This window comes from Zymoseptoria tritici, chromosome 10, assembly GCF_000219625.1.
Source record: "Zymoseptoria tritici IPO323 chromosome 10, whole genome shotgun sequence".
Lineage (NCBI taxonomy): Eukaryota > Fungi > Ascomycota > Dothideomycetes > Mycosphaerellales > Mycosphaerellaceae > Zymoseptoria > Zymoseptoria tritici.
Genome location: NC_018209.1, coordinates 1,598,960 through 1,624,958, shown reverse-complemented (window position 1 = coordinate 1,624,958; position 25,999 = coordinate 1,598,960). Strand labels below are relative to the sequence as shown.

General features: G+C 52.5%; 9 protein-coding genes across 9 annotated transcripts; 5 read left to right on the top strand and 4 right to left on the bottom strand.

Annotated features, from left to right (window-relative positions):
* Nucleotides 1-5,298: 5,298 nt before the first annotated feature.
* MYCGRDRAFT_48544 (uncharacterized protein) lies at nucleotides 5,299-5,487 on the bottom strand (the record flags this gene model as incomplete). The annotated part of the gene is made up of 1 exon (XM_003848951.1): nucleotides 5,299-5,487. A coding segment is annotated over one exon (189 nt), but the record flags the coding sequence as incomplete, so codon positions are not given.
* Nucleotides 5,488-6,720: 1,233 nt separating this feature from the next.
* MYCGRDRAFT_96434 (uncharacterized protein) lies at nucleotides 6,721-7,731 on the top strand (the record flags this gene model as incomplete). The annotated part of the gene is made up of 1 exon (XM_003848956.1): nucleotides 6,721-7,731. The coding sequence occupies one exon, from the start codon at nucleotides 6,721-6,723 to the stop codon at nucleotides 7,729-7,731; it is 1,011 nt and encodes a 336-aa protein (XP_003849004.1).
* Nucleotides 7,732-8,431: 700 nt separating this feature from the next.
* On the top strand, nucleotides 8,432-11,132 carry MYCGRDRAFT_96433 (uncharacterized protein; the record flags this gene model as incomplete). The annotated part of the gene is made up of 3 exons (XM_003848957.1): nucleotides 8,432-8,501; nucleotides 8,630-8,899; nucleotides 9,142-11,132. The coding sequence occupies 3 exons, from the start codon at nucleotides 8,432-8,434 to the stop codon at nucleotides 11,130-11,132; spliced, it is 2,331 nt and encodes a 776-aa protein (XP_003849005.1).
* Nucleotides 11,133-12,038: 906 nt separating this feature from the next.
* Nucleotides 12,039-13,227, bottom strand: MYCGRDRAFT_101499 (uncharacterized protein; the record flags this gene model as incomplete). Its single annotated transcript, XM_003848950.1, has 3 exons — nucleotides 12,039-12,826; nucleotides 12,878-13,036; nucleotides 13,099-13,227. 3 exons carry the CDS (start codon nucleotides 13,217-13,219, stop codon nucleotides 12,039-12,041), a joined length of 1,068 nt encoding a protein of 355 aa, XP_003848998.1.
* A 371-nt stretch (nucleotides 13,228-13,598) lies between these two features.
* On the top strand, nucleotides 13,599-14,739 carry MYCGRDRAFT_48668 (uncharacterized protein; the record flags this gene model as incomplete). Its single annotated transcript, XM_003848958.1, has 4 exons — nucleotides 13,599-13,727; nucleotides 13,777-14,042; nucleotides 14,095-14,538; nucleotides 14,595-14,739. 4 exons carry the CDS (start codon nucleotides 13,599-13,601, stop codon nucleotides 14,737-14,739), a joined length of 984 nt encoding a protein of 327 aa, XP_003849006.1.
* A 789-nt stretch (nucleotides 14,740-15,528) lies between these two features.
* Nucleotides 15,529-17,333, top strand: MYCGRDRAFT_48350 (uncharacterized protein; the record flags this gene model as incomplete). The annotated part of the gene is made up of 2 exons (XM_003848959.1): nucleotides 15,529-15,981; nucleotides 16,035-17,333. 2 exons carry the CDS (start codon nucleotides 15,529-15,531, stop codon nucleotides 17,331-17,333), a joined length of 1,752 nt encoding a protein of 583 aa, XP_003849007.1.
* A 1,934-nt stretch (nucleotides 17,334-19,267) lies between these two features.
* Nucleotides 19,268-20,356, bottom strand: MYCGRDRAFT_13719 (uncharacterized protein; the record flags this gene model as incomplete). Its single annotated transcript, XM_003848949.1, has 1 exon — nucleotides 19,268-20,356. A coding segment is annotated over one exon (1,089 nt), but the record flags the coding sequence as incomplete, so codon positions are not given.
* Nucleotides 20,357-21,284: 928 nt separating this feature from the next.
* MYCGRDRAFT_76594 (uncharacterized protein) lies at nucleotides 21,285-22,561 on the top strand (the record flags this gene model as incomplete). Its single annotated transcript, XM_003848960.1, has 3 exons — nucleotides 21,285-21,391; nucleotides 21,469-21,711; nucleotides 21,766-22,561. 3 exons carry the CDS (start codon nucleotides 21,318-21,320, stop codon nucleotides 22,559-22,561), a joined length of 1,113 nt encoding a protein of 370 aa, XP_003849008.1.
* A 1,412-nt stretch (nucleotides 22,562-23,973) lies between these two features.
* MYCGRDRAFT_96427 (uncharacterized protein) lies at nucleotides 23,974-24,529 on the bottom strand (the record flags this gene model as incomplete). Its single annotated transcript, XM_003848948.1, has 2 exons — nucleotides 23,974-24,291; nucleotides 24,470-24,529. The coding sequence occupies 2 exons, from the start codon at nucleotides 24,527-24,529 to the stop codon at nucleotides 23,974-23,976; spliced, it is 378 nt and encodes a 125-aa protein (XP_003848996.1).
* Nucleotides 24,530-25,999: the final 1,470 nt, after the last annotated feature.

Below are 25,999 nucleotides of genomic sequence, written 5' to 3'. Positions count from 1 at the left end.
TCGACTCTCTATCTATACCTCTTCGCTAGATCTCTATCGCTTAACAAAGTCGTCGCGATCCTATAGCGAAGATACCAGCTCGAGGAAAGGTTTTAAATCTTCCGAAGATGCGGTTGCGCTAGTAAGCAGGACTTTTGCTACACAGCGTAGCACGATCTGCATACATTTAGAAGTGCTAGCGACGGGGGATTTTGCAAAGACTGCGTCGCTTTGGTCCGGGAGGTCGTTACGATCTCCCTACGGTGTTATACCGTAATCGGGTCCCTAATCCTTTTCGGTTGCGATCCTAGTAAACGCAACTATCACGCTCTGACTTGTTAACTTTAGCTTGTTCTGCAAAGTTGGAAGTAGTTCGTTTATAGCCGAATTTTTAGTCTAGTAATCCAGTCTGCGAGATAGTCTATCTGCTAGGTTCGATTTCCCTACTTAATAGAAAATCTCGAAGTCGAATGAGCCTAGGTATAGTACGTACCGCGCTTGCCTCGCATTCAACTTCTGGACAGTCTGAATGCCTTTTAGATTGTTGTAGTCCGTATAAACCTAGACCGGGTTTTCCGAACTACTAAAATAGTGCCTCTACACCTTAAAGTAGTGCACTATTGCTAACAACTCCTAATCGTACGTCTAGTAGTTGCGCTCCGTAGGCTACATCTTTCGAGACGTAAACGCAACAGGGTGCTATTTCCCATCTAGATGCAGCTGCGATATAATACCTAAGATACTAAAGTTAGAGGCATCCGTTTCTAGCTTGATCTTTAGCTTCGGATCGAAGTACCTAAGAACGATATCGCTAGTAAAAACCTCCTTCAGCCTTCTAAAAGCCGCGTTAGCTTCGCTGCCCTATACGAACTCCTTGTCTTTCTAGAGCAGGTCGGTAATCGGGCCGCTAATCTTTGCAAATCCTAATACGAAGCGTCGGTAGAAGTTTACAAAACCTAGGAAGACCTAAACGTCGTAGACGCTATTCGGTTGCGGCTATTCCTAGATCGTTGCGATCTTTTTAGGGTCGGTAGTTACACCTTCGGTCGTAATACGGAACCCTAAATACGAAACCTCCTGTGCCGCGAAGGTACACTTCTTAAGGTTAATGTACAATTCTGCGATACGCAAGCAGTCTAGGACCTTGCGGACCGCAGCCTAATAGCCTTCGATGTCCTTACTATAGGTATAAATTAATATGTCGTCGAGGTATACTACACAAAGGTTATCGAGAAGGCCCGCCAGGGCATGGTTAATATAGGCCTAGAATATAGCCGGAGCATTAGTCAAGCCGAAGGGCATAACCTTATACTCGTAATAGCCATACCTCGTACGGAACGCAGTCTTCTATTTATCGCCCTTACGAATGCAGATGCGATAATATGCTTCCTTAAGATCGAGGGTAGTAAAGAACTTCGCACCTATTAGGCGATCTAAGGTTTTATTAATTAAAGGCAGAGGGCATCTGTCTTTAATAGTAATGGAGTTGAGTGCTCGGTAGTCGACGTACAAACGTAGCTCGCCACCCTTCTTTGGAACAAAGATGACTAGTGCACCCGCAGGGCTAATGCTATATTGTATGCGACCCGAGGCTAACTCCTTTTCTAGGTAATCCCGAAGGATACCTAACTCTTTCTCCGAGAGATTGTATAGGGAGCTATATAGTAGTTCCTGGCCCTCGACTAAGTTAATAGCATAGTTAGTAGCTCGATGCGTTAGCAACGCAGAAGCGGAGTTAGAGTTAAATACGTCGGTGTAGTCCAAGAGAGCCGTAGGGATTTTAACTACCTTCACTTTAGCTAAGCCGACAGTATATGCGAGGCGCATAGATCCCGTAGGTATTACTGTAATCCACCCGACGATAACAAGCGGAGTCTTGTCGTTCCTTAACTCTTTCTTTAATCTTTTATACGAGATCCTGCCGATAGTTTCGGTCCCTAGACCCTATTGCCAGGTTCCCGCACTAACCTAGATGTTAATTCCTTTCGTCGTCATAGTGTGTTATCTAAAGAGGATCTCTAGTCTATCTTTGTCTACCCTATATATAAGTATAGTGTGTTCTTTGACGATACTATTGTCGTCTATTATCCGAACAGGAACATTATACACGCTATAACAGGTTATGCTTTAATCTTAAAGCTAAACCAGAGATAGGAGTTCGGCCTCGACCGTTGCGAGGTCGTAGCGAACTACAAACTTCTAGTCGATTAGGGTAATTTGCGACCCTGTATCAAACGTAGCGGAGACTATGCAATGTCCCTGCGACAATATGATATCGACCTGTCGAGTAATAACCTATCTAGCTTCGACAGGCCGCACTAATTTCGGCTTCGTTACACTTTGTGCGGTTGCGACGAAGCCTATCCTTTTCCCGAACCGATTAGAGCTCGGTTTGGATTTCTACCTCCCTGTCCTTTCTGGGGACAGGTAGTTAAGACATAACTAGCCTTTCCGTATGTCTAGCAGCTAATAGTAGAGGATAAATCGGCGGGGCGCAAAGGGAGATTGGAGCCTCCTCTAAAGCCCCTACAATTTCCTCTACTACGATTGTTACCGTTGCCTCTCTAGCCTCCTCTACGGTTATTCCTATTAGAGTTTCGGCCCTAGCTGTTATTTCTTAGCTCGCGGTTGCGAGGCGCTAGCGTCTTAGAAGGTTCTAGAGGTCTCTAACTAGTGCTCGTAGAGGGAGCTTTTGCATCCTTAATGTTCTTCTCTATACGAGACGTAAGGTCTACAAGCTCTATACGAGTAGTTAGTATTACATTGTAATCTATAATCTTAATGCGAACATCCTTACGAAGTCGCATATAAAACATGTATAACGACTATTCCTCCGAAGGCAATAGTAGAAGCTGAGCTTCGATGCTTTCTAAGTATGTAAGGAACGAGCGTGCGGACTGATCCTTGCCTTACACCGCGACGCGATGCTTTTCAAAGGACTCGAGCTTACGAGCGTCCGGATCGTCTAGTAGGTTGTTAAGGAATTCTATAAATCCTACCTAAGTTACTGCGGTACGCAGGTTAGGGTTATTAGCCTACTAGCTGTACTAGCGTTCTCTCGGATCGTAAGAGTAAGCTAGGTATTACATAGACTATATAACCTTCTGAGAATTACTACGGAACGACTACGGTATATTAGCAAATGTAAGCTCGCATTCGAAGCGCTAGTTACGCAGCTCCTTTACGCTCTTGCCCTTAAGGTCGAAAGGCTTCTTAATATTAATCTTGGCTCTTCTAACTCCGGCAAACTCTTTATCGGACCGCACCCTTTTGTGTCCGGTTACGCGACCGTAGGCGATATTGTCCGCTAAGTTCTTATTAAGTTCCTTTATCTTTCTGAGCTTTTTCCGAAGGAAAGCTTTGGCAAGAGCCTCTTCCGCGGCGACGGCAGCCTAGAGGTCGACTATTTCGTCGATTTCGGCATTGTTGTCTTCGTTTCCCTCGGCGGGATCCGCCGGCGGAGTAATTGCGTACTCTTCCTTAGAGAGTGTCGAGGTAATATCGTTACCTTCCTCTTAGTCGGCAATAAGGTTATCTTAGTCGTTATTAACGACTTCCTTAATGCAACCCGCATCGGCAGCAGCTTCGGCAGCAATGCCCTGTTTATCAGGCATAGCGCTACTTATAAGTAGCTCGTCTCTTCCTATAGCGACCCTAGTAGTTCGCTTAGGTAGCATCCTCGGACTGTTACCCTTATAGTAAAGGTTAAGGAAGAATTACTATGTAATAATAAGTAGTAGGGATGTATAAACAAGCGTACTACTCGGGTGTGCAACAGTGTAAGGATACCGTACTATCTGGTGCAAGAGTAATTCTTGCCCTTTCGATCCGCCTACAGCGGCTACCTATTTAACCCTCGAGAGATAGACACGAGTCGGTGCGGAATAGGTGCGGGACGCCTGCGACTCGCTACGCGACATCTAACTCGCACCCGCATGTGCACACCGCAACGATATCGCAGGGACTTCGCAACGACCTAAAGGTCCCTGCGGTCCGCCTGCGTTCAGCCTTGGCGCCTTTCACACATTTAGTGCGAACAGGACATAAGGAGCGGCTGTTTTCTGCACTAGCGCTTGTTTTAAGGTTCTTTTTTCTTTTTTTGTTGTTTCTTTTGTTTTGTTTCTTTTGTTTTAGCTATAATGCATACGATGGACATGCGTAGTGGGTACAAAACCCGAGGATAGGGACAGTCTACGTTGGCAATAAGTTAAAAAGGACGACGCTAGTGCTAGATCTAGAGGGTTTTTACGCTTTAAGCGTGCACAATAGTATAGTTTAGGTTCTTGCAGTGTCTAGGTTAGACACTACAGGAGGGGGACGGATGTAGTAGGGAATATCGCACTGTCACGTATGGTCTGTATCTAGCTTCAGCTTCGTGTGTAGGTCGGAGGATTATCAAGACATCGACCTACCTAGGAGGACACCGACTACTAAACACGCATACGAGGCCTAATAGTACAGAGCACTTAATACTACCTCTTTTGCCCCCCTACCTTTCACTCTAATTGTACAGTTTACCGCCCTTTTTGCCCCCTATGCTACCTCGTACGTCCGCACTGCTACTATCCGCGGGAGATCGGAACCTTTGGAAGTTCCCCCCTTACACGGTCAATTAAGGATCCAGCCTCAATCCTTCTACGCCGTCGGCAACACTATATAACACTACTAGCGTGAGGGTTTGGTGACGGCGATTGTAGAGCTTATCCGTGCGAAGAAGCTAGTGTAGAACCGAGGTCGATTAGTGCTGTGGTAGTAATGTTATAGCGAAGGAGGGCTGGCTTGTATCTATAGCTTGTAACGCCGGTTGTGGCTGCTCGCTCTAAACGGCTAAACAGCCGTTTAGAGCTGAAAATAGCCGTATTTAAGGAACCGGACTAAGGAGTCTAACGGTGAGCTTAAGGCTGCGGCAATAGCTATTCCTTTAGTGTATTCCTTATACAATTAGCTATTAAGGGGACAGCACGAGGCTTACTTACCTGCTCGTTATATTAAGGAGTATAATACCCCAAGATTCTCTGCTTCTTGTGCAGCTGCTACCCTGCCGGCGTGCGTTACCTTAGTGCTATATATACCACTGCTGTCTATGTTCACTCGAGCCGAGCGATACTGTAAAGACTAACTGTATCCCTTGCCGTCTAATTGTGGTAACGTTGGATATAGCTTCTTGTAGTACTATGCATCGCGGCTTAAGAAGTCCGGTAGCTCCTTAGCTGTAAATAACCACCGGTAGAACAACTATAGGGCGAGGGCGCTAAGGGGACACTTCGTAACTACCTTGTTGCGTATAGCACCGACGTATTGCACCTTGTCGAAGGTGTGTTATACCTTAGTGCGTGCCAGACCAAACACTAGTATAACGCAGTCGTAAGGGCCCTCGTTCGGTAGTGGATAACCGGTCAAATCTACGAGGTCGGCGTTCCTTGTGTTGTCGCCGCGAACGAGTGAGAAGTGCCGTATCACAAGGTCCGTCAGAGCACGCATGTTGCCGAAGAGATAGCGTATAGCCTCTTAATGCTAGAAGGAGTTAATAAGGGTTTGGAACTCGTCTTAGTCGTACGTCTGATTAAGCCGGTTGGCCGCTCTGTCCTTATTGTTGTTAAGCCGGCGTTAGTGCTCGAGCTGGAGCGTAGTTAGTATTGCACACTGCTATAGATATATAGCTACACTTACTGCCTTCTGCGTCCTTAACATCTAAGGGATAATGTCGCTCTTCTAGTACTTCTGCTAACTAGTACAAGGGCTAGCGGCGAACTGCTTACGCTATAGGTGCGTAATTGCATTAACATACTGCTTTAATAAAGCAGCTCTAATGCGAACGTCCTTGCTACTAGCCTTAGTAGCTATCTAAGTCTTGGTTATCCTTAGAGGGCTTCTGCCGATAACCTAAGTCTTAAGGAAGAAGATAGCCTTGTTCTCGGTAACGGTGTCGCCGTCGGTAAAGCCGGAGTCTACGCACTAGCGCTATACAGTCGTTAGATCGCTCTACAGTCGATATATATGCATACAAGACAGCCGAATTGCCTTGAATTCCTTAATTCGACTATCGTAGGCGTCCTTAGTGCGCTAAGGTCGCGCGGCGTCGTTCGTCGCGCGCACGCGCGCTATAGCGGCATTCTAACGTTCGGTAAGCTGATTAGACATAATGTTCCGCGTAATTTAAGATGCTGTCGATAAATATTAGTAATAGTTTAGTAGTGTTGCAGTGTTGTAGATGTTTAAGAATCGCATGTCGTCGGCCGCCAAGACTTCGGCTTACGACGACGGGTATACTTCGGATCCGCGACTTCCGCGGCGACTAATGCAATAGCAAGCATTAAACAACACCTTTTAAATAGTTAGACTATGAACATGCTCTCGGAGCGGCCGCAATTAATAAGGCTCGGCCCTTGCTAATAAGTAATTAGATAGCCTGGATATTAGTGGTGCGGGTAGACTAATATCCAGGATATCACACGGTTCATGAGTGGTGAGACGCGTTAATAAGGCTTCACGAGCCCTAACGAGTCGACTGCTACCTTCGGCGACGAGGATGCAAGGAACTTGAAGGAAGGACGACCAAGACGAGTCGGGCAAGTCGGGCAGTCCAGAGATCTTAGCGCGCGCTTTGTAAGCGGTCTCCATCGTCTCCATCGCCTGATCTTCGGCAGTCCAATGGCAAGCTATTCGCATTGAAGCTCGCGGACTCCAGTGAACAATATCTAACAACCTCATCGTCCCCTCACCACCACCACCACCGCCTCAATGCCGCCCAAAAAGAAAGCCCGTCATTCCCGCGCCGCCACCGCGACAGCCTCACCATCTCCGCCCCCCGCACCTGTCCGCTCGACCTCCCGCTCACGCTCCCCATCACGAACAACCTCACCCGACCCATGGACCGATGCCGAAGAAGCCGCCCTCTTCCGCGCAATACTACGACATAAACCGACAGGCTTTCACAAGCACTTCCGACTTCTTTCACTTCACGCCTGGCTGCTGGAGAACCACCACATCCATCCACACAATGTGCACACGCGACCGCCGGGCATTTGGAAGAAGTTGGACAGTCTGTATGATCTGAAAGCGCTGGATGCGAGGGAGGATGCGAGGCAACTGGATAAGTTGGTGAATCCTTTGCTGGAGGGTGGCGGGAGAGGTGGAAGTGGGAAGGAGGACGAAAACGACGAGGCAGCGAACGAGGACGATGGCGATGTATACAGTCAGGCGGGGAACTTGATCGAGCAGGATGACTTCACGCTGCCAGTGGAAGAGGACGAAGTCATACGAGACTTGGCGTGGAAGGCACGATTCGATCATACAGGAGGAGAGTCACCACCTACAATACCCGAGCTGAACCTTGCGGACGTGCCGCCTGTGAGGTTCATGCCTTCGTTCAGCTTGGAGCCGAGTGAAGCTGCGACACCGAGTTCACGGACGGGTGCTACGAGAGGACGGCCGAGAGGAAGCAGAAAGTCGGGTGCGGACATGGATCGGAGGAGATCGTCGCTCGCAGTGCCGCCGAGTCGGAGAAGTGCAAGGCAAGCGGAGAGTACGGCGGATGAGAACGAGGAGCAGGGAAGTGGAGAAGGTGAGGGAGACGAGGAGGAAGGCGATGAAGAGGAAGGCGACGAGGAAGAGGAGAGTGAAGAGGAGAGTGCTGAAGAGCGAAGCCAGCAGAGTACACCTGCTCCACGACCTGCTCGGGGGAAGGCTGCGAGAGGTGGTGGGAGAGGTCGAGGCAGAGGCCGCGGGAGAGGGAGAGGGAGAGGGAAGTGATGCGACAACGAATACGATAAGACATGCAATACCTTGTCCTGGCGTTCATGCGGACACGCCTCGCCTTTCCCACCGATGGATCTCAAGACTGGCAGCGATAGGTCCGCTGTTTTACGGTATCAAAGCAGCCGGGATCGCTCGTTGCGGCATCGCTTGTGGAAGAAGAGCAAATTGTATTCTAAGCTCGTCGCACGCACGAGCGGTGGCTACTCCTGCGATTCGCTTGCAGTCGACTGGCTCTTCGCAGTCTGCAGATTTGTCGACCGCAAGACGATTCGTCAGTACTGACAAGCCAAGCAGCTTGTTCGACAGCGGAGAGCACACCGCTTGTCGCTCCTTCCTGTCCACGGGACGGCGTGTAGGAGGTATTTGGGAAGTTTGAGAGCCGAACAAGCTTTTCTACAAGTTGTCGAAAGACGCTAGTGTCCGGGCTTCGCTTGCTGGCGAATTGCCAACCGTTCCAGCTCCAGCGCGGCATCCTCTCTGTGAACGCATGCACGATCGACGAATCGCGGACGTCGGGGGCCGCCAGCTCCAAGCCATCGACAAGCTGCACCGCCTTCCGTACCGTCTGATGGCAGGTCGTTCCTGCGTAACCACCGCCATGCCATCCATGACATAAAGCCTCTGATGGATCACCTCTTGGACCAGTTCAATCACCATCTATGTTCACCCGTGGTTATCCGTTGCCTCCTTCATCATGCAGTCGCCGAAACAATTTGAGGACATGGCCTGGGAAGAACTTCCGTCGTTGACATATACGACCTTCGGTAAGTTCATGCAAGCACTGGGCGGCTCGCCATCGACAGCTACTAACCGCAGGTCTCCACAGAGATCGGCTCCTGGACCAACGAGACGGACTTAAATTCTTCCTTGGCCTCCTACAGCTCCCCGACAGATCTTTCCATCGACGCATCAGAGCTGATCAGCACGCGCCCGGGGAGTCGCCTGCAGTCGCCGCTCGAGCCTCATCAGAACGAAGCGTATCTTACAGGGTTCACTACTCCACGCTATCGTGTCTTGAACGACTCCAACCTTTCATTTGCTTATAGTCGAGTGCCACGATCTCTTGCTCCATCGGCAGCCGCCGGCACGGATACCGTTTCTCGTGGACGCCGCGACGATGCTCCCAATCCAAACAAACATGCCTGTTTCGAGTGTCCCGACTGTGCGAAATCATTTAGATACCATAAGGACCTCGCGTAGGTTACGCCGTCGCGCGGAGTGCGAACACCTTGCTAACGCTTCGCAGCAGGCACAATCTGCGTGCACATGTCCCAAGCTTCCAGCGACCATTTCCCTGTGACTTTCCGGGATGTCCGCAGGCTTTCGTCCATCCAAAGGACCTCCGGCGCCATAAAGCGACACACGAGGAGCCGGACATTCGGCGCCGAGTGAAATGTCCAACAGCGGGTTGTACGAAATCGTTCACGCGGCAGGACAATCTCAGTCGCCATCTACGAGTGCACGATCCAACAGCTTCTGAGTCTTTGCCTCCGCAAACAACATCTACGAGCATAGATTTGGAGGCGGCGGTCTTGAATCCAGCCTTGCCGGACTCCTCGCAAAACGCGCTAGACAGTGACGACTCCAAGAACAATGACGGAATCCTTTCCAATGGCCATTATGAAGCTGAAACAGCTGGAGTATCGGATCTACTTCCCAACGAGCTTCGCAGTACGCCAGAAGCGTTCACGAGCATTGAAGCCAGCTCCGATCATCAACCAGGCCCAATCTTCTCGTGGCAAGCGGCGTTGGCCGAGACTCCTCTGCCGATACGGCCTTTATGTACAAGTAATGCGCCTGTTCCTGCAACGCCGGAAAAGGGACAGAACCAGCAGGCGTCTGACGAGACCGACCACCACGAAAATGACGCTGGTTTTTCCTCTGCGCTCGTGGAGCTCGACGGAATGATACATGATTTGCTAATTCGCACCGCGATTTGGCAAGAGCGCTCCATCCAGGCTCAGAGCCCGATGCGATCGGTCAAAACATTCGAGAACCAGCCAGCTGAAGTTTCCTCGCTTGCTCGATCTATCTCAGCACTCGAGCTTGAGCTGCCTCCGCGCAACGACTGCGATTCGAGTGCAGTGGACTTTTTCGCCACCGCTGTGCGTGCGTGCACTGAACCGTCCCATCGCTCTACATTGCCGACACTCAAATCTGACGCTGGCATCCAAACACACGCGCATAATGGCTTCAGTGGCTACAGTGACTCCGGGTCATATCGATCCCAACCACAAAGCGTTGGGCAAAGCGGCAGTCACCAACGATACATCACTCAACATACCGCAGACAAACGTGCAGCTCCTGACTTACCATCGGGTGATGGAAACGGCCGTGATCGTGCCGGTGGCAAGAAGCGCAAACTCGACAGCCTCGACAAGGTGCTATATCTCTGCATTTGCCGAGTCGCCGAGCGGGAGACATGCCCCGACGCTTCGCTTGCTTTCGAAGGTCCTTCCCTACTGATTCGCCATCTCGAAAAAGACCACAACTTCTTTTCTCACACAGACTGCGTGCAGAAATTCGACAGCGCAAGCCTTGCTCGACCGAAGCGGCATTACTGCGGCATGTATTGTCCTATCGCAGACTGTACGAGACGGGATCCGCAGGACTCCAAGCTCCACCACGATACCGATCACTGTTTCCGCGGCAGGGACAAAACAACAGAGAAGTGGAAGGCTTTGTTCAAGCTCAAGTATCCGCTTCTTGAGTGCCCCGAGGATGGCTTCACAATCACGACAGCTGGACGAACCGAGAACTTTCTTCTACCTTATGCGACCATGTCGTCAGATCCCGACTTGCATTCTCATCCCGACAGCGATGTGTCTCCGGCAAATTCTTATCCCACTGCCGTCGAGGCATACAGTCCGTATTTATCGCAAGATCACTCGTCGTTCAACCATGGATTCCATTGGCTCAACCAAATTCCGCCGGCTCTCGGATCGCCCACAAACGACACCTCGATCGGCGATGGTACTGTCGGAATAAGCAGCTTCGTGGATGTACGAGTCAATGGTGCACACGCGCACAGGTCCACGGTCGAGCTGAGCATCCCATCTGAGCCCACGCCTTCATCCAGCGCCGATCGCTCAATTCACGACCAAATGCGCACCGTTTTGGCCCAGCAAGAGATGCTAAAGCAACAGTCCTCTTCCCGACAAACTGTAATCACGGATGCCGACGCCCTGATCCGTGCATTGAAAGACGCTCTCGAGGCCACCAAGGAACCCGACGTGCGGCCCGAGGTAAGGACGGCATCACTGTCTAGGATCGATTTGTTGTTCCAAGTCTCTCGCCAGTCGAGAGCGATTTATGCTGCGACATTGGCCACAGAATCATCAGGGACCGACACATCGAAGTACGCCGACTTTGCAATTCACTTTGCGTCGATGTAGTCTGTTATCTGGCTGCTGCGCAGCGTTCAAGCGACATACATATTATACCAGCGTGCAAAGCTTCCCCGAATACAATGTTTATCGGTCAGCTCGCACTGGCAAAGCTTCGTTGCTCCTTGCAAGACCTTCGCAGGCGATTCAGATGATGTGACTGGGTCGCTCCCAAGGAAGCGGTCTCATTGAAGAGGCACTTGAACGATACTCGTTCCGCATACGACGAGAGAGCAAGATTGCACGCCTGCAAGTCATCACCGTGCTTTGGGAGGCCCTCTGTAGGAGTGGCAGTAGTGAGGCTCTCAAAGGGTCCACGCCCTGGAAAACAATGTAGCGCTACCTTCAATCACGGCCAGCCGACGATTCTGGAAATGGTCCGGGAACCGAATCTTCAGCTGGCTCGAATGAAGCGCAGGTCTGATCAAAGATTCCTAGTACAATGCTGCTGTTCGGGCATCTTTTTCCTTATTCCATACCGCAGTGTGATGCGACGATCACGGCTTCATTCATGGACTCTGGCGGTTTATCCATTTTTGCTCACATCGATCTTGCACGGATTTACTTCTTCAGCAATACGACGATCCGCCATCGTGTACGGCATGCTCCATTACAACCCCATGCAGTAACAATATCAGCAAGCCGTTGCCGATCCATCACGAAACTTTCACACGCCGCACAACTAAATGCGCATGAGCCAGCGAATGATCGACCAACAGCGCCAGCGTGGAGCAGCAAAGTTCACTTATTCACAGCAAGACATGTTTGCAAATCAGCTGTATCAAATAAGGCAGCGCGAGTGGGAGCGCAGAGGCTGATAGTCACGTCGAACAGTATGAGCAATGAGCGAGACTACCGAGGCGCGAAACGATCAAGGCTGATTGATTCCTTTCCCAGATTACTCTGCGCATCCGATCACGCCACCTTTACTGAAGTCGCTTTGAATTCCGGGCTGAACTCCCAGTCGATGTATCCGTCCGCCTTCTTCGGTGTGTAAAACGTCGACCTGTCATACTTGACGAGTGGAACATCCTCCTTGAACATCTTGAAAGCCAAATCTGGATTCGAGGTCCAGTATCTGCCGAAGACGATTGCGACCTCGTAGCCACTGTACTTCTCATCCACCGCCACTTTGGCGGACTCGAGGTTGAATCCACCACCGATCATAACCGGAGAGACGCCACCCCAAACACGAACGAGGAACCCGACATCTTTGCCGTCGCCGCATTCCGCATCATCGTTCCCGCGGATTCTCGCCTCGATCAGATCAAGAAAGGCGAGATTCATGATTCGCAGCTGTTCGACCAGGTAAGTGAAAGTCGGTACCGGATCGATCATTCCCATCGCCATGAAGTCGCTCCACGGACTCAGCCGGACTGCGGTCTTGTCCGCACTGACTTCTCCAACGATGGCTTTGAGCACCTCAATGTGGAATCTCGCCCGATTCTCGATGCTGCCACCCCAGCGATCCGTCCGCTTGTTGCATACGTCCTGCAAGAATTGATCTGGCAGGTATCCGTTGCCTCCGTGGACCTCGACGCCATCGAAGCCTGCTCCTTCGATCGCATTCTTTGCTGCAGCTCTGTAGTCGTCAATGACTTCGAGTATGTCCTTCTCCGTCATCTCCTCTGGCGTCTCTGCCTCTGGAGAATGCGGCACTGCGCTCGAGCTTATAAATCTGGATCCACGCCGTCGTTGGACAGCTGGATCGGCAGCTCGGCCTTGCACCCAGAGCTGGCACCAGATGTAGCAACCTTTCGCATGTACCGCGTCGGCGATGTCTTTCCATGCTGCGATCTGCGCTTCTGACCAGATTCCGGGTGCGTTGTCACGGCCGACGCAGCGAGGAGATATTTGCACCGCCTCGCTGAGAATGAGCGTGCCAGGAACACACGCACGTTGAGTGTAGTATTCTGTGGTCGTCTTGATGTTAGCGTGCGGTCGTTCTCTCACTTGGCACTTTGAGTCGCCATGCCTTTCGCAATGTCCATTGGCACGCAGTCATCATCGGCACGGTATCGTGTGAGAGGCGCCATCACCAGCCTATGCTGGAGCTTGGTTGCGCCAACTTCCAGAGGTTGAAACAAGTTCGTCATCTTCTTATGTCTCCAGATCTTCGAGACTTCTCACGACTTCCAGTTTGCGACGCTGGCATTGCTCGCTTGGACATACATTTTCAACCAGCGATACCATGCACCGAATTTGTTCCGATGGAATCTCTCCATGGGCCAATGATGCCTCACAACGTTCCGAAAGAGCGGACTGACTCGCCTGACTTATCAGCCCCAGCATGTACCCACTTGTGGTGCATATGCTCGATAGGGCAGCGATAAGCCGGCATCACTGAAACGAGTCATGCAGCGAAGCCGAGCGACCATCTGAGACTTGGATCCAACAAGCTGCAGGCCTGAACTTCCGGACACATACAACAGCGACGTAAGACATCTCCGTCCACACAGCATCATTGCCGAAAGGATGTCAGGAGATCAATCTGTCCAGCGTGTCGGCATCAGAGACTTCAAGGGCTACGGCGAAAAGGGCATCAACCCAGGCTGGCCGAACGAAGCCAAAATCGCAGTCTCGTTCGTGATCAACTATGAAGAGGTGAGACTTCGAGACATGCTCTTTCCGCTCGGACTGACCGGACTTGAAGGGCGGCGAGCGATCTGTGATGAGCGGCGATGGCGTCTCTGAATCCAACCTCCGCGAGAATCCAGGTGTTCCGCCCCGCGTCAACGGCCGGGATCTGAACGTCGAAAGCGAATACGAATATGGCAGCCGAGCGGGATTCTGGCGACTCTTCCGGCTGTTCAGCAAGTATGGCATGAAGTTTACGCTTTACGCTGTGGCGCAGGCGGTGGAGGAGCAGCCGGAAGTTGTGACGAGATGTGTCGAGGAGGGCCATGATGTTGCTTCACAGTGAGTTTTTCCCGCAAGTATTAACAGGCCACGACCGTTGATGATCTTGCAGTGCTTACCGCTGGCTCGACTACCACGACTTTCCGGTTGAGAAGGAGAAAGACTACATCCGGAAAGCCATCACTTCTCTCAAAGCTCTCTCGGGCTACGCTCCTCGCGGATGGTACTACGGCCGACTGTCTCCACAGTCTCGTGTGCTTGTACCTCAGGTCTATGCGGAGATGGGAGAAGAGCTGGTGTGGTGCTCTGATACTTACGCCGACGATGTACCTTACTGGACGGATGTACCACATGAGAAGGACAGAGATGATGCAAAGGGTATGCTCATGGTGCCTTACTCATACGACTGCAATGACTTCAAGTTCCATACCGCTGGGTCTGGTTTCACGGAGCCGACGGGTTTCTATGATCATCTCAAGAATGCTTTCGATGTGCTGTATGAGGAGGGTGAGGAGGGAATGCCGAAGATGATGACTATTGGGTTGCACTGCAGGATGTGAGTCAAACGCAGCATAACAACATCGCAGAGTGCACTTTACTGATCTTGGATAGCATCGGTCGCCCTGGCCGTCTGGCTGCGCTGAGGGATTTCGTCAACTACATCGGCAAGAAAGAAGGCGTCTGGGTGGCGACGAGGACGGAGATCGCTGAGGCGTTCAAGGAGAAGCATCCTTACAAGAAGGGGCAGCTCGCATGAACTCTGAGCGGAACAGCTCGCTTGCTCCTATCGACGAGTCTTTGATATTTTTGTGGATTCAGCAAATGCAGAGTTCTCCTCCTGACGAAATCTCGCGGACTCTCTGGGCACTTTGTCTGCTCTACGGATATGGATTCAATGCTATCGACGGACAAGTACTGAATGATAGACTTGTCGGCCTGCACATACATCCTTGAGGCGATCATCTCTGCGACTAAAACATGCAGCACAATCACTTGGCGTTGATAAGGTCCTTGGTAGGCGGCGAAGAACGCCGGGGAAGACTACTGCCCGGAATGGGAATGAGGAGCTCACCCTCTACGAGTTTGCCATCCACACTACTGGGACTGTGAACTTCCGCCAAAGAGCTGACCGGTTCCAAATCTACCGACCAAGGGAATCAGAGTGAATGGCCGTCAAGATCTGCGGCTCCAGACATTGCCCGACGCAAGAGAGCATGACAACCGAAGGCCGGCCAGGGCTTATCTGCGTTCAATGCATATCTGTACCGGCTGATAAGCAGGCCAATTCTTGACTGCTTCTCTGCTGCTGTCTGCCATTTCTTGGATGTATGGTGTGCAAGCGTGGAGTTCGTCGAAGCGAGCGGGCAAAGACATGCTGCTGCGATTGATCGACCATGAACTGACGATAGCGATGCGAAGAATGCCTCTAACTTTATTCCGGCTCCTTCATTGGGAGGTTTAAGGTCAACTTTCCAGATGTCTTTCGAGCGCTGTACTTTTCACCTTCCAACAACAACGGTCTTCCGTTCAGGCTCAGCATTCAACGATGGGTCTCCCCAGCAAAACGACCCTCGCAGCACCATTCCAATCCAAACATGCCTTCCGCACCTTCCTCAAAGCCCCCGAAGCACCACCCGGTACCCTCACCGTAGGCAAAGGCCGCTGGTCCAACCGCGATCTCGAACCCACGCCTCCCTCCGAACGAACATGGCAATGGTACTCCCTCCCTCTCTTCTGGCTGACCAACGCCTTCGGTCCCACCGGGTGGAACGCAGCTGCGTCCCTCATCGCCACGGGCATGACATGGCAGCAGACTTTCATCGCTAGCGTGCTCGGCTGCTTCATCTCCGCGTTGATGGTGATGGCCATGGCGAGGCCGGGAGTGCAGTATCATCTTGGCTTTCCGGTGTTGTGTCGCTCTGTGATGGGGATGTGGGGAGCATTTTTCTTCATCTTCATCAGAGGCGTTGTGTGTATTATTTGGTTTGGAGTGCAGACTGTGAGTCTTCTCAATCAGCACGAGTAGGTCGTGTGCTGATCATGGCAATCCAGTTCTATGCCGCCAACCTCCTCTCCGTCGCCTTCCGGTGTATGTTCGGTGCCTCCTGGTCGTCCTTTCCCAACACCCTTTCTCCATCCTCCGGCCTGACCTCCGCTCAACTCCTCTGCTTCTTCCTCGTCTGGATGATCCAACTCCCCCTCGTCTTCGTGCACCCGAAGAAGATCCACTACCTCTACACAATCAAAGGAATCCTCCTTCCAATCTCCACCTTCGCCCTCTTCGGATGGTGCATGTCCACCGGCTCCGGAACCAAAGCCTTGTCCCTCGCCAACGCCGCAGGAGCAAAAGCACGCAATGCCGTCCCACTCGGTTGGGCAATCATGAACGGCATCAACATCATCCTCGGCACCCTCTCCCCCATGCTGGTCAACCAGCCTGACCTATCCCGCTACTGCAACCGCACTCGAGACGCAGGTTGGATCCAAGGCCTGTCCCTCTTCGGAGCGAAAGTACTCGTCCTCTTCCTCGGATTGGCGTCCACGGCTTCCATCCAAGGAGTCTGGGGTGTGGCATACTGGAACATATGGGACTTGCTGGACGCCATCTTAGACCACTACTGGACGGCGGGAGCGAGAACCGGGGTGTGGTGTGTCGCTATGACATATGTGGTCGCGGCGATTGCGACGAATCTAGGAGCGAACAGTCTGCCTTTCGGAGCGGACCTGACATCCTTTGCGCCAAAGTACGTCACTATCATTCGGGGCCAGATCATCTGTGCGGTTCTTGGAGTGGTGGTACAGCCGTGGTTGCTGCTGCAGAATGCGACCAAGTTCTTGACGTTCTTGAGCTCGTACAATATTTACATGGCGCCAATCTGTTCGGTGTGGATCGTGGACTATGTCTTCGTCCGGAGGGGAAATTTGCATACGCCGTCGATGTATGATGGTAGCAAAGGCTCGCTATACTGGTTCTGGTCTGGTGTGAACTGGGTTGGAGTCTTCGCTTGGTTTTGTGGGATGGTCACTAGTCTTCCTGGTCTTGTCGGCCAGCTCCAGCCTGGGACTGTTGGGCCAGCAGCTGTCAACATGTACAAGATGGGATGGCTCCTGTCGTTCATCACTGCGGGCACAGTATACTATGTCTTGAGATTGTTCGTCAAAGCAAAGATCCATCTGGAAGGCTATGAGAGCATGCCAAGGAAGTGGGAGTACATGGCCAAAGAGGGCCGTGAGGGCTTCTATGATGGGGAGAGGGAGGCGCCGCCGACGGTGATCGAAGGGACTGTCGTCAGTAGCGGAAGCTCCGACATCGAGACGGCGATGATCTCGGTGAACAAGAACGAGAAGTGAGGATGGGCAGATATTCAGATCGGATGCAGTAGGGACAGTACCCAGTATGCCTCTTTGATCGAGTCCCACAGAATGTTGAGAACACCCTGCGGGCACTTTCGTGGTCTTGAGGCTGTATTGTGTTTTGATGGCGGAAAGATAATTACGAGGAAGCGATGGGAAGTCCGAGACGTTTCAAACCCGTCCTGGAAAGAGAATAAGGTCAGCTTGCTACATCCATCTTCTCAAAGGCAGAGTGGCATGCCATCACGACTCGCCGAGATGCCTCTTTCGACTGGGAACTGATGAGATGGGGAGACATGGGGATGACAGCTCGTATAAGCGTCCGCTCATCGATGCTTGAGGTGATCTTTCAAGGAATGAAATGAGTTTATGTGTGTCCGGTTGATCTCCCACTTTCCAATGCCGCAATGTGTCGTCTCAAAGTCAGACGCTCAAGATCGTATTCTTGCATCTCCCTGGCAAATTCCATCTCAAGTGCAGCGCATTTGGCCCCGTTTGTTGTAACCGCACGGGTGCTGGTCGTGCGTGCAAGGGTGGTCCTGAGGGGCAGTCAGCAAGGCTGCGCGAACATCAGATGGGAGAGGAAGAACCGTACACTCGGGCAGTCTTTGTACGCTCTGGCCGGGTCGACGTAACATCTTCCTGCGGTGTTCTGTGCGGCCCTGTTGGGTTTGATACAGTACTAAACTCAGTGTGTCAGCATGACGGACACCCAGTGCACTCGTAGACTGGCGAAGGACGCACCGCTCCGGCGAAGGCGGTCGACGCCATGGAGAGGACGATGGTGACTTTGATAAGGAGCATGTTTGCTGGCCTTCTTCGGAGTCAGAGTGGGTATTGCTCTTGTTGACCGACCGACAGAAACCAGGTGAGCACATGTGAGCAATTCTGCCGCTCGCTTTGGTAACGCGGCAGCACTCTCCATGCCTCGCTCGGTGTAAATCCTGGCAAACGGATTAGTTAACTCTGTCAGACAAGTGGAGACTCGAAAGTTCGCTGTGCTGACACGAGAAATAGCCCTTTATTGGTAAGATCCATGTGGCTGGATATGCTCGGCAGATGTCGATGGATTCCTCCAGGATGAAGAACACTGCGTTCATGCTTTCGGATAGCTTCGCAGAGCTGTTGTCGACGTAGCAGGTTGAAGGCGACATTGATCGTGTATCCTGATCCAATTTTGACTGACAGTCTGGTGGTGCTTGCGGATCCAGGTCCGCATATGCCATTACCGCGCACGAAAGCATCGTGGTAGTCTCTCAATTGCATGTTGATGGACGCCGTCCCGGTCTCTGGGCCATCAAACCCATTCAAACAAGCCTTCAAATGCCGGACCAGGTTCGAACACATGCGATTCCTTTCCCCACGCTATCCTGGTCCTGGTCATCTCATGGCATGGCCGGGCTCTGGGTATCTAACCACGTCGAGGATCCCGGACCGCACACCTGGATGCTCATCATTGAGGATCAAGAAGATGAGGCCGAAGCTCGAATTGGGTGCTTGGAGAGAAGATGGTCCATGGCGTGATCAATATAGAGCCATGGAGAAGCGGTCCCAGACAGTGTGGAGGGCGACGATATGTTCTATCTGCCGTGTTGACCAGCTCGCAACAACCCATTTTCGTTGCGGTTTGTCGATTCGAGTTGTGAATGGTAAGTCCTTGGCTAACCAGGAATTCAGACGACCGGTGGACCGCACCCCACAGAGAAAAAAGAATTAGTAGGTTGAGAGATCTATACATACAAAGGCTGGTCCGGTCCACATGCACCGCGCAGTCCTCCCCATCCATCGTGCTGTATCCATACCCTTCCAAAATGCCAGTCAACGCCAGTCACGCCATCCAATGCGTTCCCTCCCATCCCATCCCACCCACTTCCCTCTCCTCACGACCACCCCCTCAACCCCTCCTCCGGGTCCACCTTGACCAGCGGATTGGCATCGAACCACCGCAGCAACTTCTGGAACACGACGAGCATAGTACCGCTCTGTACGCTCGTCCAGACGAAACGCGGACCCACGCCTCGGAACCATCCACCCACTCCTTCAGTCCGGTAGATGATGCGAAGAGCTTTGATGACGGATTCCGTGTCCAGTGGGACTTGGCCGTGGTGTTTGAGCGCGGTGCTGGGACCGGAGGTGGAGATGGAGCGGGTTTGGGAGGAAGAGGAGGAGGACGCTGGCGATGCGGTTGATGGACGTGTGGTTGACGAAGATGAGGAGGATGCTTTGACGGCAGCGGACTTGGCTTTCATCGCTGATCGCTTCTCCCTCGCTGCTGCTGCAAGTTCGGGGTCAAGCTCGGTCTGTATTCTCGTCTTGACCACGTCCATTGGACATGTGAGGACACCTGCCATACCACCTGCGCTCGCTCCTGTCAAGATCTCCAATGGCATTCCGATTTCCTTCCCTGGTCCCACCCATTGTTTTGCCAATCGCTGCTCTTGCTCGTAGAACGCGAACTGCAGCGCTGAGAATGGCAGGTCACGGAAGAGCGTCGCTTTGTATCCGGAAAAGAGTTCCAGCACGCCTTCTGTGCGATAGATGGTGCGGAAAGCGTGCATGCTGCTGCGGTAGTTGTAGCCACTTACGAAGAAGGGATTGTTGTGTTTACCTTGCAGCTGCAACCTCGTTTTGAGCACTTCGGTGGGGACATAGAGTGGAGATGCAGCGAGGTCTGCGCAGAAGCCGCTGGCAAGGTAGGCAAAGGACGGTGTTATGCCCAAGTCTATCATGGTGCGCTTGCTCCATTCGTAGCAGCCGAAAAAGATACATGTGCCTGCGAATGAGCCCATGAAGGCGGGCCAGACTCCTCCGTACAATCCTCGCCAGACGCCTTCTTGTCGGAGGATCGTGTAGTATGTGTTTCCCATGCTCGTGTATTTCGGCGGCATATGAGGATCACCCTGTTGCCGCGTTTTGACGGTATCGAGGGAATGCATCAGCATATCGCCCATTGTGCCGCCGAGACCTCCCGCGAGGATAGCGTGTGGATATGGTGGGCGGTAGTCTTCATGATCGACGTCGACTACGCGCGGGATGGGCGTTCGTGGGTGTTCGGTATTCGGTTGAAGATCTTCTGTCGGCCGTCGCAGGGCGCTGTGATTGTTCTCCGGCTGATGATCTCCATTGTTGCTGATGAAGGAAGCCGTTGATGACGAGGAAGAGGAGTCGGGAGGAGTGGAGGATGGCGAAAGGTATTCAGCCACGCGGGCTAATACCATGAAGAAGGATGTTCTGTCCTCGGTGGCTGCCGCATGCGCCTAGGAGGAGGTGACGGAGATTTGATGGATTCTGTAGGGAGAGTCGGTCGTGGCGGAGGACAATCGAGCGGAGCGATGAGGTTCGTAGACGGTGGCGTCGGCGGTGATAGGGGCGGTGATGGCGGTGAGGCGATGGAGATGGAGATGTGGTTGTCAGTCGTTGGTGGGTCTCGTTGAAGGCGGAATGCTTCCCAAAATCGTCTCGCCCGAGAAAGAAAGTCCGCGGGAATGACGTGGTGCTTTTGGCGGATTGTGGAAGAACGTCTAATAAACCCTACAAGACACGATATGGTCAACTGTATAATTTTAGCACTCGGAAACACGCTGCTCTCTCCGACATCTCCAGCACTTTTCCTTTCCCGTCTTGATCCATGTGCTCAATGGACGTGGATCGTTCCATTGAGAGCAGCTGGACGGGAGCATTGATCTCGAAATCTCCAAGTTTACGTCAGCGAACGCCTTACCCGATCGAGTATCGGGATTTACTGGCGCGACCGGCTCTTGTTTTGGTCGTCAACACGGCGCGTCTTCTCCCACTCCAATCACTTCCCCACCAAACATACACTTACGCTTACATACATCTCCATCGTGTATACATACGGCCCATCCGAACATACCACAGTGATCGCCACACTTACGCGACCACGACGATACCGGTCTCACCGCTTTGCGACAACTTCGTCACTACCGCCTATCCCGCCCTCCTTCGCGAACGAACATCAAGATGTCGCACTCATGGCTCATGAAGAAGAAGAAGCAGGATCTCGTCGATCTTTCCAAAGAGGCTGGACTGACACTGTGAGTATACCGCGAGAGACACACGAAGGAGAACACGAGGCCCAAGCACGAGATGCTGATTCATGCTTCAATCGCAGGGATTCCGCGCTCCTCAAAGACGAAATCGTGGAAAGTCTCGATGAGTTTCTCCAGACAAACGCGACACGCTTGTCCAAGAATGCGACGTTCGAGGGATACTACGGTACAGGACGTCGTAGCACACCGTTCAAGATCCGCGACAGCAGTGCCGCGCCGAATGCGACCAGTGGTGAAGAGGAGGGCGTCAAGAGTGTGGTCAAGGCGCGTGGACGAAGAGCTACCAAGATCAAGCAGGAGCCCGAGTGAGTGTCGTGCATGTTGAGACATCAGTCGGCCATTACTGACCCACAAAGTAGAGACGACGATGCTTTCCCCTCCCCCATCTCCGCTGCCAAAGACGCCGTATCAGCCGTCTCCTCCGCTCTCAGCCCAGTAGTCGACTCAGCCCTCTCTCCCTTCTCCCACAACAACGCCGCAAGCTCAACCCGCACACCCGCCGTTCGCCGCAGCACCCGCGACCGCAGACCCGAAATCCCCGCCTCACCCGCCGATGTCGCCGACATCGTCGAATACGAATCCAACCAAGTCGCCCAATTCGTCGAGCGTCTCTACGAGAATGCCGGCATCTCCGACTGGATCGAGTACTCTCGCGATGCCCTCTCCTCCGTGCCAGCAGTACATCTCACCTTCCTCGTCCTCGAAGCGTTGGCTATCGTCCGCGCGATTCTGCCGTTTCGCTTCGCTTTTGATATCCCCGCCATCAGCGCGCTGCATATTTCCAGCCATTCCGTCTTCCTTCCAGATCTGTTTATCCTGCTGACGGGATACTGGTGGAGTACTACCCTTCTCTGGGCCACGACATCCATCCTTATCCCTGCGCTGTTCGGCTACTTTTTCAACCTCACGCACCGGAACACGAGTGGGCGAGGCAGGCCGAGTAAGACGGGATATGTCGTCGATCCGCTGACGTTTGCGGTTGTCAAGGCTGTTGCTACATGGCTTGTCTACAGCCAAGGTGTCAACTTTGGGCTTGTTAGCGACACTGTCGCGGAACGGGTGGATGGTGCAATTTTCGGAGGATACAGGGCGGTGATTATCGGTGCGGGGATTGGAGGGTTGGCGAGTTTGTACGAGGCTGTGCTGCGGAAGTAGATGCGAGGTGACGGCAGATGGACGATGGCGTTTTGAAGGCGTTGATGGTATGCTACTGTGCACAGAAAGACTTGGCGGGTATGGAGTGGCTGGATGGGAGAAAGGATACTTCTTGAACAGGAATAGTGTTTGGACTTCTCGTACTCTCTTCGCTTGTTGATGAAGCATGATTGCGCTGATCGATCGATACCAGAATTTGCACATGCGTTGCTTCACGAAGATACTGCCGTTTATGCTATTCCTTCTCTTTCATTCGAGGCAACCACGGAGTTCCGATTCTATAAGTTGGAGGCACGAATTCCATGCATGCTGTCTGGAACTCAAACCATAGAACCTTCCTCCGATATCAACAATATCACCATCCGAGATTGCAACATCGTCGGGCAGAAGTCAAGACTGAGCAAGGTCACGATACACGCCGTTCGCCGATGCGAGCGAGCTGCGATGCGAAGTCATTCATGTCTTCCACATATTGCATGCCAAGCCTGTCGCCGGCCGCGCTATAAGCTACTCACATGGCAAGGAAGCGCAAGGCGAGGACTCAAAGCCTGGCTTTCGTTTGTCCTCTGCATCGCACACATGAACGCAACTCGGCTCGCTTGTGGCTCACCGTTTTAAGACGCACACCGCACTGCCCTGAGTCCTCGTCCTTGCACTGTGTGCTGCGAATTACTTTCATACCTTAGCGGAGGCGAAAAGCTGCGTCCTTGGCCAGCCATCAACACATCGATGTCTCCAATCTACATGTGTCGGAACGGCTCAGAAATACCATCGTATTTCGCAATATACGCCTGCATTCTCACGGTACGCTGCGCTACGTATGGCTCTTAACAGAGCATAGTCGGGGATTCGGAGTCTGGCTTCTCGGAGGTACTGTCCACTGTTCAGGATTCACTGCTGGTCGACTTGGACTACGCCGCCATTCTGACGCCAGGGAGCACACTGGATTCGCAGAAACGCAGCAGTCAAACAGGATCAGAGCGCTTCTGATCCATATCCGACTGACAGCGTAGAGCGCAACGCCGATATTGCGCGACCTAGCATTGTTCGCTCGCGACGAGACGGCTTTCTAACTCACCGACGAAACTTCCTCCATCACCACCCGCCCGGAATTCCCGCCACCTCCTGGATATCCTTCATCCTCGTTCCCACAACCACATCATAAACATACGAGTCCTGCACTCCCTCTTCGGCGCCATACAACCCCACCTTCGGCGACGCCGCGCCCTTCGTGCCACCAGGGAGATAATTCCCCTTGATCCTGCCGGTAACGTCGTGGCCGTCGACGTACATTTGGAAATACCCGTGTTTCTGGGATGTGCTCACGATGATTCCGAAATGATACGTCTTCCCAAGTGCGATCTTCCCTTTCCAGGCTTCGGTGCCTTTATTCACGTTACTGGGATCGGTCTTCACATCCAACGCCCTTCTCCCATGTCAGCACGACTTCTGCATGGTGCAGGAGACGAGGAGGCATACAGCACGTTGTTTGACTGGAACACCAGCCGCGCGGGGATATCATCATCGACAACAAACTTCTCATCGTAGGTCTTCCATTGAAAGACGATCATACCCCTCGCAGCAGTCTCAAATCGAACAACGTAGGCGATGTAATACGTGTTTTCTTTGACCGGCTGGTCGTGGAATTCAAGCATATGGTATTCGGCGCGGACGAAGTTGGCGGCTTTGTGAACGTGGGCGGCTGGTTGGCCGAGGGGGTCGGTGGAGGTCTGAGACGTTGATTTGGGTCGGGGTTTGAGGATGGCGGAGGGAGGGACGGTGGTGTACCTTGAAGAAGAGAGACGAGTTGGACACGCCTTTCGGCCAGCCGCTCTTCCGGCCCTAGCCGTCGAGGTTCAGAAGACCGAGCTTGGAGGTCGAGTCGTGTTTAGCTGCGGAGTCGCTGACGAGGATTCTAGCGGAGGTGAGGGCGGAGAGGAGGGTGGTGAGGAGGAGTGGGAAGCGCATGTTGGCGGTTTGTTGCAAGGAGATGAGAGGGCTCGCCGTGGTGGTTGAAAGTATCTAGTCTTTTTGTTGATTGACGCTTTATATGCTTCACTGACGATCTTTCTACAGACTTGGAGTTTGACGTATGCCTCCTGTTCCGTGCTGGATGTATCGTTCCCTGATCGGTCTAAAGCGGCCTCTTCTGCCTTGAAAAACCCATACGACAAGTTACAGTCTGCGGTAGCACATATGATACGGTCCGCTCAAACTCGGTCGTTGTCGACGAAACGACCGAGTCTTCCCACGAACTCGCCAGCGATCTCGTCATCAAACACTCAAGTCGATCCCCTGGACTCCGCGCACCCTCAAGACTCTCAGCCTTCGACGACTCTCGCGGCCGTTCATCACTCATGGAAAGCAGTCATCGGAGTCCAAGCTTTCATGCTTCTATGGCTGCTTCCTGCAATAAAACTTCTGGTGCTGAACTTCCGCAGCTACGTGATTGGCGCAAGTGCATGGTGCTTCCGCGGCGACTGTAGTGTCAGTCACTTCAGTCCCGCTTTGGGACGCCGTGCGAGTGCAAAATACAGCCTCGAAAGTCGCAACTTGATTCGCGCACTGCAAGTCGTCGCAAAGGCGCTAAAAGTCTGGTTCATCTTCGTTGTCTGTTCGCTAGTGTTTCTAGCAACGATGAAGCTTGCAGAGCATGAAAAGGGAATACCAGTCGGATATACGATACGAGTGTCCACCCCTTTTGGACACTCATATCGTGGTCAATCGACGACAACGGGACTCTCTTCACGAATCGCACCCTTGGTGTTCTCCTGTCCGACCTCATGCTCGCCTGGTCCACCGGTGATAAAAAGCATGCTTTCCCCATGCCTGTGGAGAACCAGGTGGCACTTTCAGCTTTCGCATTCGTTCCGACTTTGCAAACTACGAGTATGCTCGAGTTTAACGCTACTAGCCATACTTCGGGAGCGGATCCTGAGCGTGTCTTTGCTCGTCGCGCGAGAGTGTATGTCTGGTCCTACGGCATTTTTTCGCGAAGCGCGAAGTTGAGTGCTGCCATTATGGTCTTTGGGATCGCCGCTGTGGTTGCTCAACTTGTCTTCGGACTCGCGGATTTCCGAAGAAGGATGAATTTGACTGACGTTGTGGAATCGCTCTTGGAATATCATCCTGATGCATCTCCTCCCGTAGACGGAGGCGTTCCTCTTACCCTCTATCCGTCAACGTCTCCGCCGCGGCTCAACGCGGCAAGCGAGAACAGGGAAGGAACATATCGGAGACGGGTCAGACTGAGACGCAGAGATACCCGGAGCAGACTCGTGGAAGTTGACTTGGTTGATGGGGGGGATTAAGATCGTCATCACGGAGGTCGTCTAGTTGACCAGTCCCGCACGAGCACATACCCAAGATCTGAGAGACTGAGCCTCTTCAATTTTTATCCCCTCAGAACGATGAGATTTCGAATACCAGACTACTTTC